At 39.9% G+C, this 22878-nt stretch overlaps 1 protein-coding gene across 7 annotated transcripts in view; it reads left to right on the top strand.

The window, feature by feature from the left end:
* The window catches only part of DNAAF9 (dynein axonemal assembly factor 9), a 173396-nt gene that overhangs the window by 20048 nt on the left and 130470 nt on the right, over positions 1-22878 (top strand). For 5 of the 7 annotated variants that reach the window (XR_011248201.1, XM_069548086.1, XM_069548087.1 and 2 more), the window contains exons 2-6: positions 5490-5569; positions 14794-14913; positions 19445-19569; positions 20697-20793; positions 21811-21917. Coding sequence is in view for 6 of the 7 variants with exons in the window: in XM_069548086.1 (XP_069404187.1) it covers positions 5490-5569; positions 14794-14913; positions 19445-19569; positions 20697-20793; positions 21811-21917 (529 nt within the window). In the remaining variant the exon portion in view is untranslated. The remainder of the gene's footprint in view (positions 1-5489; positions 5570-14793; positions 14914-19444; positions 19570-20696; positions 20794-21810; positions 21918-22878) is intronic. The other 2 variants (XM_069548090.1, XM_069548091.1) reach the window with 1 other exon arrangement.

A 22878-nucleotide genomic window follows, 5' to 3' on the forward strand; every position in this document is an offset into this window, starting at 1 on the left:
TGGAATCAAGATTGCTGGGACAAATATCAACAACCTCAAATATGCAGATGATACAATTCTAATAGCAGAAAGCGAAGAGGAACTAAAGAACCTCTTGATGGGGGTGAAAGAGGAGAGTGAAAAGGCTGGCTTGAAACGCAACATTTTTTAAAAAAACTAAAATCATGGCATCAGGTCCCATCACTTCATGGCAAATAGGTGAGATCAGGTGCGTTCAGGGTGATATGGCCATAGACTTCATGGCAAATAGAAAGAGAAAAAGTGGAGGCAATGACATTTTATTTTCTTGGGCTCCAAAGATCACTTCTGACAGTAACTGCAGGCATGAAATTAAAAGATGCTTGCTGCTTAGAAGGAAAGTTATGATAAACCTAGATGGCATATTAAAAAGCAGAGACATCACATTGTCAACAAAAGTCCATATAGTCAAAGCTGTGGTTTTCCCAGTAGTCATGTAGGGTTGTGAGAGTTGGAGCATAAAGAAGGCTGAGTGCCCAGCCGTTAAAAAGAATTCATTTGAATCAGTTCTGATGAGATGGATGAAACTGGAGCCGATTATACAGAGTGAAGTAAGCCAGAAAGAAAAACACCAATACAGTATACTAACACATATATATGGAATTTAGGAAGATGGCAATGATGACCCTGTATGCAAGACAGGGAAAGAGACACAGATGTGTATAATGGACTTTTGGACTCGGAGGGAGAGGGAGAGGGTGGGATGATTTGGGAGAATGACATTCTAACATGTATACTATCATGTGAATTGAATCGCCAGTCTATGTCTGACGCAGGATGCAGCATGCTTGGGGCTGGTGCATGGGGATGACCCAGAAAGATGTTCTGGGGAGGGAGGTGGGAGGGGGGTTCATGTTTGGGAATGCATGTAAGAATTAAAGATTTTAAAATTTAAAAAATAAAAAACTAAAAATTAAAAAAAAAATAAATAAATAAATAAAAAGAAAAAGAAAAAAAAAAAAAAAAAGAAGGCTGAGTGCCAAGGAACTGATGTTTTTGAATTGTGGTGCTGGAGAAGACCCTTAAGAGTCTCTTGGACTGCAAGGAGATCAAACCAGTCAATCCTAAAGGGAATCAACTATGAATATTCATAAGGACTGATGCCAAAGCTAAAGCTCCAATATTTTGGCCACCTGATGCAAAGAGCCAACTCATTAGAAAAGACCCTGATCCTGGGAAAGACTGAAGGAAAAAGAAGGGGGCAGCAGTGGATGAGATGGTTAGATAGCATCATCAGCTCAATGGACATGAATTGAGCAAACTCTGGGAGATAGTGAAGGACAGGGAAGCCTGACGTGCTTTAGTCCATGGGGTTGCAAATGGTCGGACATGACTTAGCAACTGAACAACAACAACAATGATGGATAATGATGTTGAATCTGTTTTCATGTGTTTATGTGACATTTCTCTATCCACTTTGAGAAAATTTTCTTTATACCTTGACCTATTTTCTAATTGGAGTGTTTTTTTGCTGCTGAGTTTTGAGAGTTTCTTTTGTATTCTGTTTTTTCAGATAAGTGATTTGCAAATATGTTCTCCCATTTTGTAGCTTGCCTTTTCTTTCTCTCAATAGCGTCACAAAGCAGAAGTTTAAAATTTTGGTGAAGTCTAATGGATCAATTTTTAATGGATCATACTTTTGGTATTAAGTCTTAAGAATTTCATTAAATCCTATGTCTTGAATGTTTTCTTCTCTTTTCTTTTAAAGATTTTATATATAAATTTTTAAATCCGTGATCTCTTTTGAGTTAATTTTTGTGCCAGTTATAAGGTTTAGGTTAAGGTTCATGTTTTTGTCTATGGATATCCAGTTGTTCCAATGCCATTTATTGAAGAGACTATTTTTCCTCTCTTGGGTTGCTTTTCATGCTTTCTTAAATATTACTTGGCTTATTTGTGGGTCTATTTCTGTTGTTCCTGTTCCATTCCATTGATCTATGATCTATGTATCTTTTAGCCAAAACCACAGTCTTGATTACTTTAGCTATATAATATGTCTTGACATCAGACATAGTGATTCCTCCCACTTTATTCATTTTCTAAAAAGTTTTCGCTATCTTTGAATGTTCCTTTGCTTTTCCCTATAAGTTTTAGAGGGATCTTGTCTTTGTCTGTAAAAAATCTTGCTAGGATTTTAATAGGAATTGTGTTAAACTTATAAATCAATTTGAGAAGAATTGACATATATATTATGTTGAGTTTTCCAGTCCATAAATATATTACGTGTCTCCACTTACTTAGATCTTATTCAGTTTCCTTTATCAGTGTTTTGTATTTTTTAGCATGTAAGTCCTGTTCATGTTTTGTTAGGTTTATATTTAAATGATACTGTATTTTTAATTTTGGTCCGTGTGTTCATGTATACAGTTGATTTTTATATGTTGATATTATGACTTTGTTGAACTCACTTATTCTAAGATTTTTTTGTAGATTCTGTGAGATTCCCTATATAGGTCATGTGTCATCTCTGCAAATAATTTGATATCTTCCTTTTCTATCTGTATACCTTTTATTTCCTTTTTTTGCCTTATTGCATTGGCTTGAACTTCCAGTATTATGTTGAATAGGTTAATGAGAACATACATCTTTTTCTTGTTCCTTTTTTTTTTTTTTTTTACCATTGAGTATATTCCAGAATTTGCTTTGGAGGGGTTTTTTTTTGGTATCAAAACCAAAATTGATTTTATCAATTTGAGGAAACTCATCTATTTGTAGTTTTCTAAGTTTTTTTTTTATTATGAATTGGTGTTGAATTTTTTCAGATTTTTCTGCATCAATTATGTGGTCATATGATTTTTTTTTTCCTTCTTTAGCCTGTTAGATTAGGGATTATATTGATTGATTTCCAGACCTTCATCCCTCTTGGCCACAGTGTGTAATTCTTTTTATATGTTGTTGACATATATTTACTAATATTTTATTGAGGATTTCTATATCTGTATTCATGACAGATATTTATTTGTATGTTTCTATATTTTTGGTGCTATCTTTGTCTGGGTTTGGTATTAGGTAGAAGATGGTGAACGTCTTGAAGGAAGATGGTGATAAGGACCACTAAGTCATGGACTTGGTATGTGGGAACATCAGAAAGAACAGAGGGAAAAGGGAATTCAAGACATGGAAATGGTGTTATTTAGCTGGAAATACTATTGCTTGGGTGAGTATAGGACAAGTGTACCCGAACAGAGGAGTGAGGATGAAGTCTGACTGTTTGGATGGAACAGTTATTGTAGTAGGTTTATGGAGAATCTTAGATAATGATGATGTGGTAGGGCTTCTAGGTAGCAAAGAGGAACTAAAGAGCCTCTTGATGGAGTGAAGGAGGATAGTGAAAGAGCCAGCTTAAAACTAAATATTAAAAAAACTAAGATTATGGTATCCAGCCCCATTACTTCATGACAAATAGAAAGGGAAAAGATGGTAGTAGTGACAGATTTCTTCTTGGGCTCTAAAATCATTGCGGATGGTGACTACAACCATGAAATCAGAAGACGATTGCTTCTTGGCAGGAAAGCTATGACAAACCTAGACAGTGTGTTGAAAAGCAGAGATATTACTCTTCTGACAAAGGTCTATATAGTCAAGGTTATGGTCTTCCCAGTGGTCATGTACGGTTGTGAGAGCTGGATCGTAAAGAAGGGAGAGCACCAAGGAATTGATGCCTTCGAACTGTGGTGCTGGAGAAGACTCCTGAGAGTCCCTTGGACAGCAAGGAGATCAAACCAGTCAATCTTAAGGGAAATCAACCCTGAATACTCACTTGAAGGACTGATGCTGAAGCTCCAGTATTTTAGTCACCTGGTGAGAACAGCTGACTCATTGGAAAAGTCCCTGATGCTGGAAAAGATTGAGGGCAGAAGGAGAACAGGGCATCAGAGGATGAGATGGCTGGATGGCATCACTGAAGCAGTGAACATGAACTTGAGCAAACTCCAGAAGATGGTGAGGGATAGGGAGGCCTGGTGTGCTGCGTCCATGGGTTGCAAAGAGTCAGACACACCTGGGTGACCGAACAACAACAAGGATTGGGAATATGTTGACTGTAGGGGGGCAAATTAATAAAAGAGCCTTAAGGGATGAATAGCGGAGACAGATCTTGGACCAGAAGGTGATGTGGACAGACCCTATGGAAGGATCAGTCTCAAGCAGGAAAGTGAACCACTCTCAGAATCTGAGAGGGAGAAGGGGTTGATATGGAAAGCATGGGGTCCTTAGAAGTGATATCAGTGTTTGGAAGTACCTCTCCTTATGCTTTGTTTGGAAGGAAGAGTATGTAACATCAGTGGAATCAGAGATTTGCACAGAAATGGAGCAGTTCTGTAGAGAAAGAGTGAATTAGCCAAGATGGCGGTGGTCATCACCGCTGTCTCACCCCCACCTTTTGTAAATATATGGTTATGTAACAGCTGAGATGACTTACAGCACTGCCCACGTGCATCACAACGTACCCACTTGGTCACGGGCCATTTTTGTTTTGTAAACCTGTATAATTTCCACTTGAAAAGCCCTTGAGGCTGTGTTATGGTTGTGTCCACTGGGTCAACCAAGAGAGAATGCAGCATGGCTGCCCTACAGCTGCTATGCCAGCCAGAGAGAATTAAACATGTCTGCAGAGAAGGCGATGGCACCCCACTCCAGTACTCTTGCCTGGAAAATCCTATGGACGGAGGAGCCTGGTAGGCTGCAGTCCACGGGGTCGCGAAGAGTCAGATATGGCTGAGCAACTTCACTTTCCCTTTTCACTTTCATGCATTGGAGAAGAAAATGGCAACCCATTCCAATGTTCTTGCCTGGAGAATCCTAGGGACGGGGGAGCCTGGTGGGCTGCCGTCTATGGGGTCGCACAGAGTTGGACACAACTGAAGCAACTTAGCAGCAGCAGCAGCAGTTCCCACAGCTCCTTTTTCCAGCTTGCCCACGCACCCCTTGGCTACCCTGGGTTCAGTGAACAGTGTGAACAGCAAGACAATTGGCATAGTTGGCAGAATGATACAGCAAGAAGTACCATATACTGACACACTTATGGGGGTAGTTGTGATGACACTCATCCTTAGTTTGATTTTTATCTGCTTGGTTTTTGTTTTTAACAGATCAGTAAGGTCCACAGTTAGGACAAATTAGTGTAGAAACTCTTCTTTGATAATCTTCAAAATTAAGACATTGGAGGTTCTTCTGGGCAGCTATTGGTTTCTAGTCCTGTCTAGCATTGCTTATGAGAGAGCCTTTGTTTCCATCCTTTGTTGAATGAGAGAGCCACTGACCATACAGTTTATAATCAGCAGTTCAGACTTAGTCTTTAGACCAATTCTGCATAATCTCTTCCAAAAAATATTAGAAAAAAGAATACATAATTTCTTTTTATGATTCTGACATCAAAGGCAGACAGGGACCAGTTTCCATCACTTGCTTATTTTCTTCCTCATGCCTTCACGTGCTGGCACTCAGGGAGCTGATTTCTTTTCTTATTGCAGCTGCAGTCGACTCCGCCAGGTTCAGAGCATCTTGACCCAGAGCAGCAAGTCTCAACCCGACGGGATCCTCTGCATCCTAGGTCAGTGTTTTTAACAAGCTGGGACTCAGGGCTGGGAAAACTTGCTTCTGTTCACAGGAAGATATTAATAATAGTGTCATCACTGTGAGACAAGCTGTGAGTTAGTATTCTTCTCCCAGCCCTTGTTCCCCTGAAATCTGTTGCTGTTTTAATGAAGTCCACTGACATCAGTGAAATAGGGAGCCTGTACCACAGAGCAGGCACTTTGTATGTGTTATTTCTCTTCACAGTGATCCTTGTAAGGGGAGGGAACTGAGACTCTGGGAGATGAAGCAGACTTGCCTAGGACCATAAGGTGACAGAATTGGACGTTTATTCTTTATCACTTTCTTTTATTATGAAAGAGAAATTAAGACAGTACACAGTAATGAAGTTTTCTAATCATCCCAGGTACCAGTTCCACTCCCCAAGAGATAACATCAACTGTATTTTTTTTAACACAAAAGGGAACATGTACATTGTTGCTAACCTAACTGAAAAAATTTTCACTTGATAAATGTATCTTGGAGATTTTTCTATGTCAGATCAATCTCCTTTATCTCATTTTCATTTACATTCACAGTATTGAGTCATAAAACTTGCTTAGGTCAGGTTGTTTGTCAGCCTTCTAATTTCCTTCCCACCAGAAGTGAACCACTTTCTTTTTTGCCCTTCAGATAGTCTATGCATAATTTTATTTTTTCACTTACTAGCACTTTCATTTAAACTTATGAGAGTCAGTGTACAGAGTACACACTGGAGTTTGAAATATGCACTCTGGAGCCAAGCAGGTTTTGGGTTTGAATTTTGACTCCATCACTCACTTGGAGTGAAACAACAATCACTGGATTCTCTTTCCAGCTGCAGCCAATAAAGGGGGTGGGGGCTCTCTCTGCTGTGAATTTACTTTTGAATAAAACCACCTATTTGTTACTGTACTTACGCTATTATTTCTGTTAGTTAAGGCTCGACCTAGTAAAAGTAGACAGCATAAAATTGATCATGTGGGCAACTTGAATATAAAATACTAAAGGATTGAGAAAAGAGTCAACCTAAAGAATACCATGAGACCAGATATATATATATATATATATGTAAAATGAAAACACAAATATTGCAGAAATTGATGTTTGAAGGTGGGTGTGTGAAGTTTAAGGTAAAAAGTTAGTAAACCTCTAGGACAAAGAGCTGTATGTGAACGTGAAGCCAGAAGTCAATGAGGCACTTGTATGTTTTTAAACAACTTCAGGAGTTTAGTGAATTCTACTTTTGGGGGTAATTAGAGTTATCATAGCATCTCGTGGTCAGTTGGTTGGTTTAATTTAGCCTTCTAACCCTTGCAGTATCCTTCCTAGCAACTCTAATTTAACTCCCTCCACTTTGGCATTTGCCATTTAGTTCTTATGATATAGGAAATGTTTTCACTGATTTTCTGCTAACCTTTGTAAAAAAGCAGTTTTATGGTGGTATTAATTCATGTATAGTAAACTGATATGTTTAAAGTGTACAATGTGATAAGTTTTGACATATGTATGTTGCTGTTTAGTCACTAAGTTGTTTCTGACTCTTTGTGACCCCAGGAACTGCAGCTGGCCAGGCTTCCCTGTCCTTCGCTATCTCCCAGAGTTTGCTCAAATTCATGTCCATTGAGTCAGTGTGATGCTATCCAGCCGTCTCATCCTCTGTCACCCTCGTCTCCTGCCCTCAGTCTTTCCTAGCATTAGGGTTTTTTCCAGTGAGTTGGCTCTTTGCATCAGGTGGCCCAAGTACTGGAGCTTCAGCTTCAGCATTAGTCCTTCTAATAAATATTCATGGTTGATTTCCTTTAGAATTGACTGGCTTGATCTTCTTGCAGTCTAGGGGACTCTCAAGAGTCTTCTGCAGCACCACAATCCAAAAGCATCAATTCTTTGGTGCCAGCTTTCTTTATGGTTCAACTCTCACATCCCTACATGACTACTGGAAAAATGTAGCTTTGACTCCACAGACCTTTGTTGACAAAGTGATGTCTCTGCTTTTTAATACACTGTCTAGATTTGCCATAGCTTTTCGTCCAAGGAGCAAGCATCTTTTAATTTCATAGCTAGAATCGCTGTCCACAGTGATTCTGGACCCCAAGAAAATAAAAGTCGTCAGTTTCCACTTTTCCCCCTTCTGTTTGCCATGAAGTGATGGGACTGGATACCATGATCTGAGTTTTTTGAAATGCTGAGTTAGAAGTCAGCTTTTTCACTCTCCCCTTTCACCCTCATCAAGAGGCTCCTCTTTGCTTTCTGCCGTTAGAGTGGTATCATCTGTATATCTGAGGTTGTTGATATTTCTCCCAGCAATCTTTTTTATTATTTATTTTAATTGGAGGATAATTACTTTACAATATTGTGGTGACTTTTGCCATACATCAGCATGAATTGGCCATAGACATACATGTGTCTCCCCATCCTGAACCCCCTGCCACCATCTTCCTCCCTACCCCCTCCCCACTACCTTCCTCCCCACCCCACCCCTCCAGGTTGTCACAGAGCACCAGCCCTGGTTGCCCTGCTTCATGCATGGAACTTGTGCTGATCATCCATTCTGCATACAGTAATGTACATGTTTCAGTGCTATCCTCTCAAATCATCCCATCCTCTTCTTCTCCCACTGAATCCAGAAGTTGGTTCTTTACATCTGTGTCTCCTTTGCTGCCCTGTATGAATCAATCTTGATTCTAGCTTGTGATTCATCCAATCTGGCATCTCATATGATGTACTCCACATATAGATTAAATAAGCCAAGTGACAATATACAGCCTTTTCGTACTCCTTTCCCAATTTTGAACCAGTCCATTGTTCCACGATCAGTTCTAACTGTTGCTTCTTGAGCTGTATACAGATTTCTCAGGAGACAGGTAAGGTGGTCTGGTATTCCTATCTCTTGAAGAATTTTCCACAGTTTGTTGTGATCTACACAGTCAAAGGCTTTAGCATACTTAATGAAGCAGAAGTAGATGTTTTTCTGGAGTTCCCTTGCTTTCTCTATGATCCAACAAATGTTGGCAATTTGATCTCTGATTCTGCTTCTTCTGAATTCAGCGTGTACATCTGAAAGTTCTCTGTTCACATACTGCTGATGCCAGGCTTGAGGGATTTTGAGCATTACCTTGATAGCATGTGAAATGAGTGCAATTGTATGGTAGTTTGAACATTCTTTGGCATTGCCCTTCTTTGGCATTGGAATGAAAACTAGCCTTTTCCAGTCACGTGGCCATGGCTGAGTTTTCCAAATTTGTTGGCATATTGAGTGCACCACTTTAACAGCATCATCATTTAGGATTTGCTATAACTCAGCTGGAATTCCATCACCTCTACTAGCTTTGTTTGTAGTAATGTTTCCCAAGGCCCCCTTGGGGATGGTCTTGATCCCTGCCTCCTGTACAATGTCACGAACCTCCGTCCATAGTTGTTCAGGCACTCTGTCTGACAGATCTAATCCCTTGAATTTATTTGTCACTTCCTCTGTGCAATCATAAGAGATTTGATTTAGGTCCTCCCTCCAACTATTACTTGGGGCCCCTGAATCAGAGACCATCTGTATGAGGGATAGGAGCATATGTTGCCTCGTCAATTTAGGCACAACACTCCTTATCAGCTTGGAAGCAATACTGGACGAGAACAATGCCCCCTTTCCCTAGGAAACATAATTCTCCTAAAAGAAAAGGGGGGAATGAGAGGGTAACAGGCAGGAAGGCTAGGGGTCTCCAAACTGAGGAAATCGGCTGCAAGTGTCAGGCGTTTTTTGTCTCTCTCTTAAGCGGCAAGAGGAAACAAACTGTCAGATTTTTTTCCCTTCTCTACACAAATTTAAAAAGAGTTTTCTCTTAAAAGTCTGTGTTGCCAAGATGACACCTGGTTCTACCTGGACGTAACTTTTCTCAAACCTTGAGCTAACCGTTGTGTTTTTCTTATGGAAATGTTTTTCTTAAGCTATGTTAATGAGCTATGTATTTACCCTAGACTTTCTTCAAGTTGGTTCTGCTTAAGACCCAGAACAAACCACTACGTTTTACTCATACATTGTTCTCCTAATCTATGTTAATGAAACTATATATTTACTTGGAAACCTGCCTTTCTTCAAGATTCATGGCAATAGTTTTATGGCCTGGGATGACTCACCTTGTGCCAATGTTATCTCAAAATGCATGTTGTAGGTAAGGGGCTTGGTGCCAGGCTCTGAGTTTTGAGACATTCCCTTTCTCTAATTAGCAGCCCACTGGTAGCTCTGTAACATCCAGCTAAAGACTAGCAGGGGGGCACTCTTTCTGGCCCCTTCTGATGTCTATGTCAGAAGCTTTCTCTTTTATACTTTAATAAAACTTTATTACACATACACAGACAAAGACCCTTGCTCCTTGGAAGAAAAGCTATGACCAGCCATGCTAAAAAGCAGAGACATTACTTTACCCAAAATGGTCCGTCTAGTCAAACCTGTGGTTTTTCTAATAGTCATGTATGGATATGAGAGTTGGACTACACAGAAAGTTGAGCACCGAAGAGTTGATGCTTTTGAACTGTGGTGTTGGAGAAGACTCTTAAGAGTCCCTTGGACTGCAAGGAGATCCAACCAGTCCATCCTAAAGGAAATCAGTCCTGAATATTCATTGAAAGAACCAATGCTGAAGCTGAAACTCCCAATACTTTGGCCACTTGATGCGAAGAACTGACTCATTGGAAAAGACCCTGATACTGGGGAAGATTGAAGACAGAAGGACAAGGGGACGACAGAGGATGAGATGGTTGAATGGCATCACTGACTCAATGGACATGAGTTTGAGTAAGCTCTGGGAGTTGGTGACAGACAGGAAAACCTGGCATGCTGCAGTCCATGGGGTTGCAGAGTAGGACACGACTGACTGACTGAACGGAACTGAAGGCCCACTTGACTTCACATTTCAGAATGTCTGTCCCTAGGCGACTGACCACACCATCATGATAACCCAGGTTATTATGATCTTTTTTGTGTAGTTCTTCTTTGTGTTCTTGCCACCTCTTCTTAATTTCATCTGCTTCTGTTAGGTTTTTAGTGTTTCTGTCTCTTACCATGCTCATCCTCGCATGAAATGTTACCTTGACATCTTGTTTTCTTGAAGAGATCTCTAATCTTTTCCTTTCTAGATTTTCTCAATTTCTTTGCATTTTTCACTCAAGAGGGCTTTCTTATCTCTCCTTGCTAGTTTTTGAACTCTGTATTCATTTGGGTGTATCTTTCCCTTTCTCCCTTGCCTTTCGCTTCTCTTCTTTTTCTCTGCTGTTTGTAAAGCCTCCTCAGATGACCACTTTGCCTTCTTGCATTTCCTTTCCTTTGGGATGGTTTTGGTTATTGCCCCCCGTACAGTGTTACAAACCTCGTTTATAGTTCTTAAGGTACTGTGTCTGTCAGATTCTATAATAATATAATATATAAGGAATAGATTACATAATATATAATATAATATATAAGGAATAGATTCCCTTGAGTCTATTTCATCACCTCCACTGCATGATCATAAGGGATTTGATTTAGGTCTTACCTGAATGATCTAGTGATTTTCCCTACTTTCTTCAGTTTAAGCTGAACTTTTCAATAAAGGGTTCATGATCTGAGCCACAGTCAGGTCCGGGTCTTATTTTTGCTGACTGTTTAGGGCTTCTCCATCTTCAGCTGCAAAGAATATAATCAGTCTGATTTCAGTGTTGACCATCTGGTGTTCTCCATGTGTATAGTTGTCTCCTGTGTCATTGGCAGAGGGTGTTTGCTATGACATGTTCTCTTGACAAAACTGTTAGCCTTTGCCCTGCTTCATTTTGTATCCCAAGGCCAAGCTTGCCTGTTACTCCAGGTATCTCTTGATTTCTTCCTTTTGCGTTCCAATCCTGTGATGAAAGGTATATCTTATTTTGGGGGTTAGTTTGTATAAGGTCTTATGGATCTCAGAGAACCGTTCTGCTTCAGCTTCTTTGGCTTTAGTAGTTGGGACATAGGCATGGATTGCTGTGATGTTTAATGGCCTGCCTTGAAAACGAACTTAGATTATTCTTTTATTTTTGAGATGGCACCTAATTACTGTATTTTGGACTCTTTAATTGACTATAAGGGCTACTCCATTTCTTCTAAGAGATTCTTTCCCACAGTAATAGATACAGTGGTCATCCATTCCCATCCATTTTAGTTCAGTGATTCATGTTCATTCTTGCCATCTTGCTTGACCACGTTTAATTTATCTTGATTCATAGACCTAACATTCCAGGTTCCTATGCAGTATATTTCTTTACAGCATTGAACTTTACTTCCGTTAAGGGGTGACATATGTGTATACATGTGACAGTACCACTACAGTCAAGATAATGTACATAGCCATTATCTCTAGGTTTCCTTGTGTCCTTTTGTAGGGTCTCCATTCTGTCTCTTCTCCACTCTTAGGCAATTACTAATATGCTTCCTGTCATTATACATTAGTTTGCATTTCCCAGAGTTTTCTATAAATCGAATCATACAGTATATATTTTTTTGTCTGACTTCTTCCACTTAGGATAATTATTTTGAGATTCATCCATACAGTAGCATCTATCAAGAATATGTCTCTTTTTATTGATAATTATTATTTTATTGTATGTATATACCAGTTAGGAGCTAGAAATAAAACTACTGTAAGCATTTACATGCAGAGTGGTTCTAATGTATTATATTTTTACCAGCAGTTCTTGAGAGTTCCATTTTAAAAAAATAATTTTTTAGCCCAATTTTAGATTTTTTTTACAATTTTTAGATTTATAGAAAAATTGCAAAGATAGTACAGCATTCCCATGTGCCCTTCATCCAGTTTCCCCTGTGGTGTGTCCATGCTCTGTCACTTCAGTCATGTCCGACTCTGTGCATAGGGGCACAGCCAGGCTCCTCTGTCTGTGGGATTCTCCAGGTAAGAATACTGGAGTGGGTTGTCTCCTCCTCCAGGAGATCTTCCCAACCCAGGGATCAAACCTAGGTCTCCTGCATTGCAGGTAGATTCTTTACCAACTGAGCCCAGAGAAGCCCAATTAATGAGTATTAATATATTATTATTATCTGAAGTCCACACTTGCTTCACATTTCCTTAGTTTTTACCTGATGTCCTTTTTCTGTTCCAGGATCCCATGTGAAATTTAGTTGTCTTGTTAGGCTTCTTTTGACCATAACAGTTTCTCAGACTTGCCTTGTTTTTTATGACCTTAATGACAGTTTTGAAGAGTACTAATGAAGTACTAGTACTAGAAAAATCCCTCTATTAGGATTTTTCTTTTGTTTTTCTCATAATTAGACTGAAGTTGTGGACTTTGGAGTGGAAGACCAGTGAAGTAACATGCCATTTTCTTCACATGATAGCAAGAGTACATATTAACAACAAGACTTTTCAGTGAATATTGACTTTGATCACTTGTCTGAGATAGTGTTTGTGAGATTCTGTACTATAAATTTTTTTTCCCACCCCTCTGTCCATACTGTCCTCTGGGAAGAAGTCACTATGCAGCTTACACACTAAGGAGTAGGGTTTATGCCCCGTTGCCTTGAGGAGGGTAGTATCTACATAAGTTATTTGAAATTCTTATGCATGGGATATCTGTCTTTTCTCCCTCATTTATTTCAGTCATTTGTTTGTATCAGTATTGATTCATGAATATTTATTTTATGCTTTGAGTTAAAATCTAGTATTATTTCATTTATACTTTAGATTATATTCCACTACTACTTCAAATTGTATCAGCTTGACCATTTGGAGCTTTTTTGGTTGACTCCTATGTCCCTCCCTTTGATATATCCTCATCGAAGTTTTAGTCTGTTTAGCACTTCTGTATTTTCTGACAGTATAAGATTCTCCAGTCTTATTTTGTCTATTACCTGCTTCAGTCCTCAAAACAGCCATTGCTCTTAAGGAGCCCTGATTTCTATTATTGGAGAATTGTATCAGAAACCAAGATCTAGGCACTGTGTATGCTCTTTGCTACAGGGATGTCATTGCTTTTAGACCCTCCCAGCTGACAAAGCTCTAGTTGAAGCACTCAGGTTCAGTAGTTGTGGCACACAGGTTTAGTTGCCCCTTGGCACGTGGGATCTTAGTTCCCCAACAAGGAATTGAACCCACATCCCCTGCATTAGACGGTGGATTCTTAACCACTGGACCACCGGGGAAGTTCCCCACTGGTTATTTTTAACTCTAGCACTTTGAACTTCAGGCGTTATGTAGGTCAAGTCATTCCTTCTTTTGATTTTTTTTTTTTTTATCCCTTTCTTCACTGAAGTGTTGATTGGGATAGAAGAGGACTGTGCTGCTTTGATCTAGCTGAGAAAGTAGTCTTCCCATAGAAGTCCTCTCAGCCCTACTGGCCTGAATGCCCATTACTTTTCACTGCTCTGAAAAACCATTGGCAGTCCTGTTTCCCAAGCTCCAGCTGTATTTACATTGTTTGAGCTCCTTCTGCCCCAGTCCCTTCCCTTCAATCTTATATAGACTGCTCCCTGCCCTTGACATGTCCCTCTTGCCCAGAGCCATAGCTCTGAGCTTTTACGCATATACAGGAACCAAATAGTATATGTGCCTGTGGCATTGAAAGGCAGATACGAAGGCGGTATTTTAATTTCCTTTTCATTAGTCTCTGACCCAGCCCCATTAGACGTAAGCTTCACGAGGACCATATGTAGGCATGCTTGCATGCTTCAGCATCCAGCACGGTGCACGGCCTTGGGCCTGATAAACATTTGTGAGAAGATGGATGTCTGTAGTTTCATTCACTTGTCTTCTTTTCACTTCTTTGAGTTCTTCTCAAATCACCTTAATTCTCCTCTATTTGATTTCATGTGTTTTGATAAAGGTCTTCTTGAGAAAAAAATACTTTTTCTGATGCCTAGTCCTATTCCAACTGGAAGTATTACAAAATCTTTAACCACTTCTGACAGGGTGTGGACTGTATTTTCTGGTAACTTCTATCCTCAAAAATTTTTTTGATTAAATTAATAACTTCTGTATTCTGTGCCATTTCACCATCTCAGGTATACAGATACTGAATCCATGTAAGAATACTTGATGCTGAGGCCACTTCTTTCACAGAGAGTTGTTTAGTTTGGTTTCTGGCACAAAACTGGTCTGAGATGCTACCTTTAACTTAACCATCATAGTTTTGCTGAGCAGGGACAAACTATTGGGACTCATTTTCTCCCATAGTACAATACAACTGATCAGAGCCTTCTTTGTCTTGCAGGAATCGATAGCAGGTACAATGAAGGCTGCAGAGAGCTGGCAAATTATCTTCTGCTTGGTTTGTACAATCAAAATGCCAGTGATTTTGAGAAAACAGGGTTTTCTGAAGAAGTTTTAGATGGTAAGTATATATTGGTAGACTGCGAGAGAAGAGTTACGTGATTTATTCCTTTGAATGCTTATTTCAATGTCCCTTTATGGAAATTTTTTAAATAGCCTGAAGCTCTAGTAAATTTTTGCTCTTTTTATTAATGAAAAACATTTCATCTTTGCTGATATGTTAAGTAATATGCTTTTGGTTGCCTACTAGATAATAGACTAGTGACAAGTACGTGAACCATAAACTTCCAGATGTGCAAGTTGGATTTCAGATTGGCAACATCCATTGTAAAGTGAGTGAAGTTGCTCAGTCATGTCCGACTCTTTGCGACCCCATGGCCTACCAGGATTCTCAGTCCATGGGATTTTCCAGGCAAGAGTACTGGAGTGGGTTGCCATTGCCTTCTCCAGGGGCCAACATCCATTGGATCATCGAAAAAGCAAGAGTTCCAGAAAAACATTTACTTCTGCTTTGACTGGTAAAGCCTTTGACTGTGTGGATCACAACAAACTGGAAAATTCTGAAAGAGATGGGAATACCAGACCAGCTAACCTACCTCCTGAGAAATCTGTATGCAGATCAAGAAGCAACAGTTAGAACTGGACATGGAACAACAGACTGGTTCTAAATCGGGAAAGGAGTATGTCAAGTCAAGCCTGTATATTGTCACCCTGCTTTTTTAACTTACATGCAGAGTACATCATGCGAAATGCCAGGCTGAATGAAGCCACAAACTGAAATCAGGATTGCCGGGAAAAATATCAATAACCTCAGATATGCAGATGACACCACCCTTATGGCAGAAAGCAAAGAACTACAGAGCCTCTTGATGAAAGTGATAGAGGAGAGTGAAAAAGTTGGCTTAAAGCTCAACATTCAGAAAACGAAGATCATGGTATCTGGTCCCATCACTTCATGGGAAATAGATGGGGAAACAATGGAAACAGTGAGAGACTTTATTTTGGGGGGCTCCCAAATCACTGCAGATGGTGACTGCAGCCATGAAATTAAAAGATGCTTGCTCCTTGGAAGAAAAGCTGTGACCCACCTAGACAGCTTATCAAAAAGCAGAGACATTACTTGACCAACAAAGGTCCGTCTAGTCAAAGCTATGGTTTTTCTAGTGGTCATGTATGGATGTGAGACTTGGACTGTACAGAAAGCTGAGCACTGAAGAATTGATGCTTTTAAACTGTGGTGTTGGAGAAGACTCTTGAGAGTCCCCTGGACTACAAGGAGATCCAACCAGTCCATCCTAAAGGAAATCAGTCCTGCGTAGTCATTGGAAGGACTAATGGTGAAGCTGAAACTCCAGTACTTTGGCCACCTGATATGAAGAACCGACTCATTGGGAAAGACCCTGATGCTGGGAAGTTTGAAGGCGGGAGGAGAAGGGGATGACAGTGGATGAGATGGTTGGATGGCATCACCAACATGATGGACATGCGTTTGAGTAGGCTCTGGGAGTTGGTGATAGACAAGGAAGCCTGGCGTGCTGCAGTCCTTGGGGTTGCAAAGAGTCGTACAGGCCTGAATGACTGAACTGAACTGAGTGACAAGTAGTTTTCAGCGTATGTTTATTGGATAAATCAGTTTTAGAGGAAATGGTAAACATCAGTGTTTGACATTATATCTTCTTGGCAAGGTACTAGTTTTCCTGTATATTTCCCACTGCCTCTACATGCTGGGCGGCTTATGTTATATGCTGTTGTCATATGATAGCACTTTTAACTGTGAATCAAGGACGAGCCTGCAAGGTTTTCCTAACAAGGAAGATTTCATGTAGATCTTCAGTTTAGGAACAAAGCTCTTTGTCCAGCCCTGTCTTTGGGCATTGTTTTCTATGTGACTGTAATTTATGATGGTGCCTGTGATTACAATGCAGGCTTTCTGCTAACATTCCCCTTTTCTCACTTTGAGACACTCACCCTGTGGTCATGCTGCTTGTGGGGGTGATGCCTAAGAGCTATCTTTGATATCACATACTTAGCATCATGACTTGTCTGCCAGATGGATCAGAAGACAGAGGAATAGACAAATCAAAATGGACAAGAGATAGCTCTTGTGAAGCAGCTGGGGGATGCAAAATCTGATGTTGAAATAATCTTGCTGTGGATCTAGTGCAGTGGTTCTCAACTAGAGGGTTTTATCCCCCAAGGGACATTTGGCTGAAGACATTTTTTATTGTAATAGCTGGGCAGAGTGGGTAGAGCCAGAGAAGCTGCTGAACATCCTGCGATGCATACACAGGCCAGCTCCTCACAACAAAAAATGTTCTGGTCTAAATGTCAGTATTGCTGAAGTTGAAGAACCCTGGCCTAGTATATATGAAAATTCTTCTAATTTCTTAGTAAAGTCCTTAGTAGTATCTATCATTAGAGAGTTGTTAAAGTTTTTCTTTTTATTAGTGCAGAAAGAGCAGGCTGAAATTATTCCTTCCAGTAATTTTTTTTACTCAAATTTAGTTTCAGATTCTGATTTTAAAAATTGCTTTCTTATACTATATAACATCTACTGGTTTGGAAATAATTCATTTTGGCAGCTCATTTAGAGTTATAAAAAGGCAGATGCTTGTGCAGCCACACATTTCACTGCAGTCAAGGTTGCTAAGGACACTACAATATTGAAATAAAAGAAATAGTTTAAGTCCTCAAAGGTCCTCTTTTCTGCTTATCTTTGTCTTTATCCTGTCGCCTAGCACAATGAAGGCTTACAATGAACATTTTCTTCCAAATTAATTCATTTTTAAAATCCAAATAGCTAGAAAGGTGAGTTTACCAGATTTATCTTCTGCGTTACAATCCCTAATTATCTGAAAGAAAAAGAGGCAAATACGAAGAATTTATTAAAAAAAACTTTAAAAATAGTTTATATGTTCATCCAGTTGTCTTATGCTTTCTTATTTTACCTGCCTGTGTACTCTGTTAAAATTTACTTGTAATGATAACTTTAGTTCTGTGAGATCCTAGCGTGCTTCATTAGGTTTAGTGGCTGTTGCATTATTTCTTTTATTGGATCCTAATTCTTTGCAGTATGTTATACATCAGGATAGAGTACAGTTGACACAGGAAGCTCTCAGTGACGTCAAACTCTCACTGTTAAGCAGGTCAGCTACAAGTGATTTAGAGTAAATCTCCCAGAAGGATGAGAGGGCAGACCCTTTCCCATCCCATGCTTCCTTTTAAGTCTAGCACTTAGCTGAGACTCAGCAGTGAAGAGGCTGCTCCATTCTGTGATCCCTTGAACACCTTAGATCTGACTGAGTATGGAGCTTAGAGTGATTTTATAGGTCATAATCATAGAGCTTTATTTCATGAGGCCACCCAGCTGTGTAGTCAGCTGAAATCAGTATTCACTGGGCTTTATGTTTTTGTTGATTATTGTCTGTCACACTGTGTTACATGTTGGCATTGCCCTAAGCCTGGTGCCTCAGTTGCTCTCTGCTCCCATGCTCCTTTCTCATTTCCAGCCATCTCCTCCAGCCCTTTCCCAAATGTTGTGTTGTTAGAAAGAGGCCTAATGGCTCTGGTATCTGAGGAGCCATAGAATGAAGCCTCTGCTTTTCTTCTGAAAGTGTGACACTTTCTTAGTGTTTAAAGTGTTTTAATATTCTTGCCCTATTCTGTGGCTCATTTGTTAGTGTGTGTTAGTTGCTCAGTCATGTCCAACTCTTTGTGACCCCATGGACTCTAGCCTGCCAGGCTCCTCTGTCCATGGCATTCTCCAGGCAACAGTGCTAGAGTAGGTTGCCATTCCCTTGTCCAGGGGATCTTCCTAACCCAGGAATCAAACCTGGGTCTCCCACATTGCAGGCAGATTCTTTACCATCTGGCCATCAGGGAAGCCCCTGTTTGTTAGTTTACTTGGTTTTATTTGCATCTTTGGGATTGCTTTGTTTATTTGACCCAGCAACACTGATTGTTATTCCTTGTATCTGAGCTGCTGATCTATTTATAGAAGCCTTGTCCACTTGCCTCTCCTTCCTTCCTCTCAGCCTTTCCTGTGTACAGAGTTCACCCCTGTATATAATAACCTTTCCCAGGTCACAAGGAAAATGATATCCTCAGGCCCACAATTTGCCTTGACCCAGATGAATCAGTCAGTGGCCAAGAGCTTTAGGCACTGATGTTTGCAGGAGAACTGGTCAGTGGCCGTATTCCGTGCTGTTTTCCTGCCTCAGTGACTTTTAGCTGTAGAGTTCCCATTTGCTATTTATTTCCACAGTGAAGAACACAGCTGAGTTTGGTACAGCAGATTTTGCTTTGTTGAACTTTATGAAATGCACTGAAGGCTGTTCTTTTCACTTATTCTACCATAACCAGAGTGGTACAACGGATGAAGTGTTGTATGGGGATGAGGAAATCTTTGCTGTCTACACTTGAGTGTTCTAGAGTCACTTTGAAGCATGTTGCCTAATTTAAAAATTTTCAGTTTAGAGTTTTGTTACGTTGTTTCTGGAGTAGTTTTAATGGTTTTACAAATTATGTGGGCAGAAGGTGTCTAAAGGAAATGCCTCTGACAATCTTGTGTTTTAACTTTATTTTTCTTACAGATGTGATTATATTGATTAAATCAGATAGTGTCCATCTGTACTGTAATCCTGTAAATTATCGCTATCTGTTACCCTATGTGGCCCATTGGAGAAATCTGCATTTCCACTGCATGACTGAAAATGAGGTGAGGAGAAAAGATAAAACAAAAATGTAGAGACACTCTAAGGATACTTCAGGAAAAAATATAAGTGGAACAGAAGGTCCTTAAAAAAATTAAATTGGGGCCTTCCCTGGCAGTCAAGTGATTAGGACTCTGAACTTCCACTGCAGAGGGCACAGTTCAGTCCCTGGTTAGGGAAGTAAGATCCTGCATGCCATGTGACGTGACTCCGTCCCAACCCCAAATCAAATTGTGAAATGTGGTTTCACAAAAAAGTTATTTGTTTTAGTGGAACTTTTCATATTTCATTATGAAGCTACCCTAGCAATAAATTACATACCTGAAAAAGGCGAAAAGAACTGTTAAAGTTGTGACCTAGTAGTAGGCTTATGAACCTGCCTTCCTGCCCTGCTTCTTCATCCCTCACCTGGGTCCATTTACTCAGGCCTAGGAATGGCCCCAGGAGCTGTTCTGTGACATCTCCATGTTTGGATTTCTTGGTATTTGTTTCTGTTTCCCTTTGGACCCTTTCTAAGAGTTTGGCTAGAAATCAAATTGGGGCTTAAGATTTAGAACTTTATGGAAGTTGGGACCCAGTGTAAGTTTAAAACCCTTTTTCCATATGAGCATTTGGGGAATTTGTTTGTTTTTGGCTGTGCTATGTGGCATACGGTACCTTAGCTCCTTAACCAAGGATCGAACCCATGCCCCTGCATTGGGAGCTCTGAGTCTTAACCATTGGATCACCAAGGAAGTCCCCCATTTGGGAGATTTTTGAGGATAAGTTTTATCCCTTGAATTAAAGCTCTCTAATCCATTTTGAGTTGATTTTTGTGTGTGGTGTAAGGTAAGGGAATGATGTGTTTTTGATCAACAGACACAAAAAGCTGGCTTAAAAATACCCTCTTGAAGGGAATTCCTTGGCGGTCCAGTGGTTAGAGCTCTATTCTTTCACTGCCAGGGACACGGGTTCATTCCCTGGTCATAGGACTAAGATGCTTCAAACTGAACAGCATGGCTACCAAAAAAAAACCAAAAAAACCCAAAAACCCTCATGGGACATTTGGGACAACTAATAAAAATGCAGAGAAAATATGGAATTTTGTATGATGTCTCTTTAGAGCCTGATTCCTTTACTTCTCCTTCCGTAGTATGAAGATGAGGAAGCTGCAGAAGAATTTAAAATTGCCAGCTTTGTGGACATGGTTCGAGACTGTAGTAGAATTGGCATTCCTTATAGCTCCCAAGGTGTGTATCTGACAGTCATCCATGTTATAACCTTGCTGGGATGGTGTATAAGTCGAAAGTCCTTACTTCTCCTTTCCATGGAGACATGCAGCTGGAAAACCCGTTGATCTGTTTTCACTAAAGGCAGAGAGGATCAAGCAGAATGAAATTTGAGGACTTTGCTATGCAAGTTTGCATTGGTAACTGAAGTTTCTGCAGCATCACAGCATGCTACCAGCAATCAGATGGAAGGACTCATAAGGGTTTACTGTAGTTGCCATCTAGTCTGTACCACTTATTAAAGATGAAATATAGCTGTGGCGCCTCTTGCCAGTAAGAAATAGTAATTTGGGTAGCTGTTAAAAATATGCTGACGGTAAAGCTCAAAAATAACGTATAGGGGATTTCCCTGCTGATCCAGTGCTTATTAAGACTTCGTGCTTCCATTGCAGGGTATGTGGGTTCAATCCCTGGTTGGGAAACTAAGGTCCCACATGCTATAGGCGTGGCCAAAAAAAAAAAGTGTAAAAACAGAAGGAAAAGATCAGCAAGTTTAGCAGTGCTTCTGTCTTTATCTACTAAAAGGGGAAAAAAAACCTTGCATATTTAATATTCCTTCCTTATTATTATGATTTCATACTTTTCCCTTGAGGAAGTTGGTTAGCTATGTGTTTTTTAAGGGAAAAGAGTCAAGTTTTGGTCTGTTAATAAATATATCCACTTAGTGATACAAGTCAGATGTAATAGACCACTATTTGTTTTCTTACTTTCCCTAGAAACCAGAATGTGAAAATATGGAGAAACTTGAATTTTTGTAACTTGTTTGTATTTTGTTTTTTCCTTGACTTTCATTTTGTATTTCTAGTGTTAATATTTAAGCATTTTATCTGTTTCAGTTTTTGTTTTTTTTTTTTTTTTTTTGCTAAATGAGGCTGTGGTGAACTTGTGAGAAATGATGCCTTTCTGACCACATTAGATCAGGTTTAAACTGCTGTATTCAGGATGATATTTGATACATGTTGTACTTGATTCCTCTAGGTCACTTGCAGATATTTGATATGTTTGTAGTGGAGAAGTGGCCTGTTGTACAGGCCTTTGCTCTTGAGGGCATTGGAGGGGATGGATTTTTTACCATGAAATATGAGGTATGTATGAAAAGCAGCATGTTTGGTTTTTGTCTACCACTGAGCTGTTTTTATGAGCACCTACAGTGTGGGTGTTCATTATAAAACTTTAGAAAGCTGGGAGTCACTCCAAAGGGTATGGGGCAGTTTAAAGGATTTGAAATGGAAAATTATTGCTGTTTAAGGCTAGTCCACAAAGTGAGCTCCTATGCCTTTTATTCTTAAAGCTTCTCTCTGTCCTCCTTTCTCTCCTTTCCCCATTCTGAGTTAACTGTAGCACCCCAGGCTGACTCCTCTTATAACTTTTACTGTCCTATGTCACTTATATTTGTCATACCCACTTAGCCACTCACCCACCCCTGGCCTCTGGATTGGAAGTTTCTGGAGAACAAAAGTATTCTTATTGTTGTTTTTATCTCAGAAGTTTGTATAATTTAACTATTTAAGGGCAATGAAAGGGAGAGTGCAGAATTTTGTGTAATTACTGTGTACTAGGGGCTTCCCAGGTGGTGCTAGTGGTAAAGAACCCACCTTCCAATGCAGGAGATGCAGGTTCAGTCCCTGGGTTGGGAAGATCCCCTGGAGGAGGGCATGGTAACCCACTCTAGTATTCTTACCTGGAGAATCCCATGGACAGAGGAGCCTGGCAGGCTATAGTCCATGGGATCAGAAAAGACACAGACACTACTTAGCAACTAAACAACAACTAGAGGAATAAAAAGATTAGCTTTTATGGTAAGAACAGTATCTTTTATTTCAGTGTTGTGCACCTAGAAGATGACCAGTTAAGTGTTGTTAAGTGAATTAATGAATGAGAACTGGAAGAGGGGATCGTCTAGGGTATGCATTAGGAAGGATGACCTGGTATCCATATGCCACCATAGGATCCCCACTGAAATGATCTGCTCTCAGTACAGGAAACCAGACATGTTGGAAATGGGGCTATACTCTTAGGGATAGAGTAAGTGGGATCTTTGGAAGC

Source organism: Ovis canadensis, chromosome 13 (genome assembly GCF_042477335.2).
Source record: "Ovis canadensis isolate MfBH-ARS-UI-01 breed Bighorn chromosome 13, ARS-UI_OviCan_v2, whole genome shotgun sequence".
Taxonomy (NCBI): Eukaryota; Metazoa; Chordata; class Mammalia; order Artiodactyla; family Bovidae; genus Ovis; species Ovis canadensis.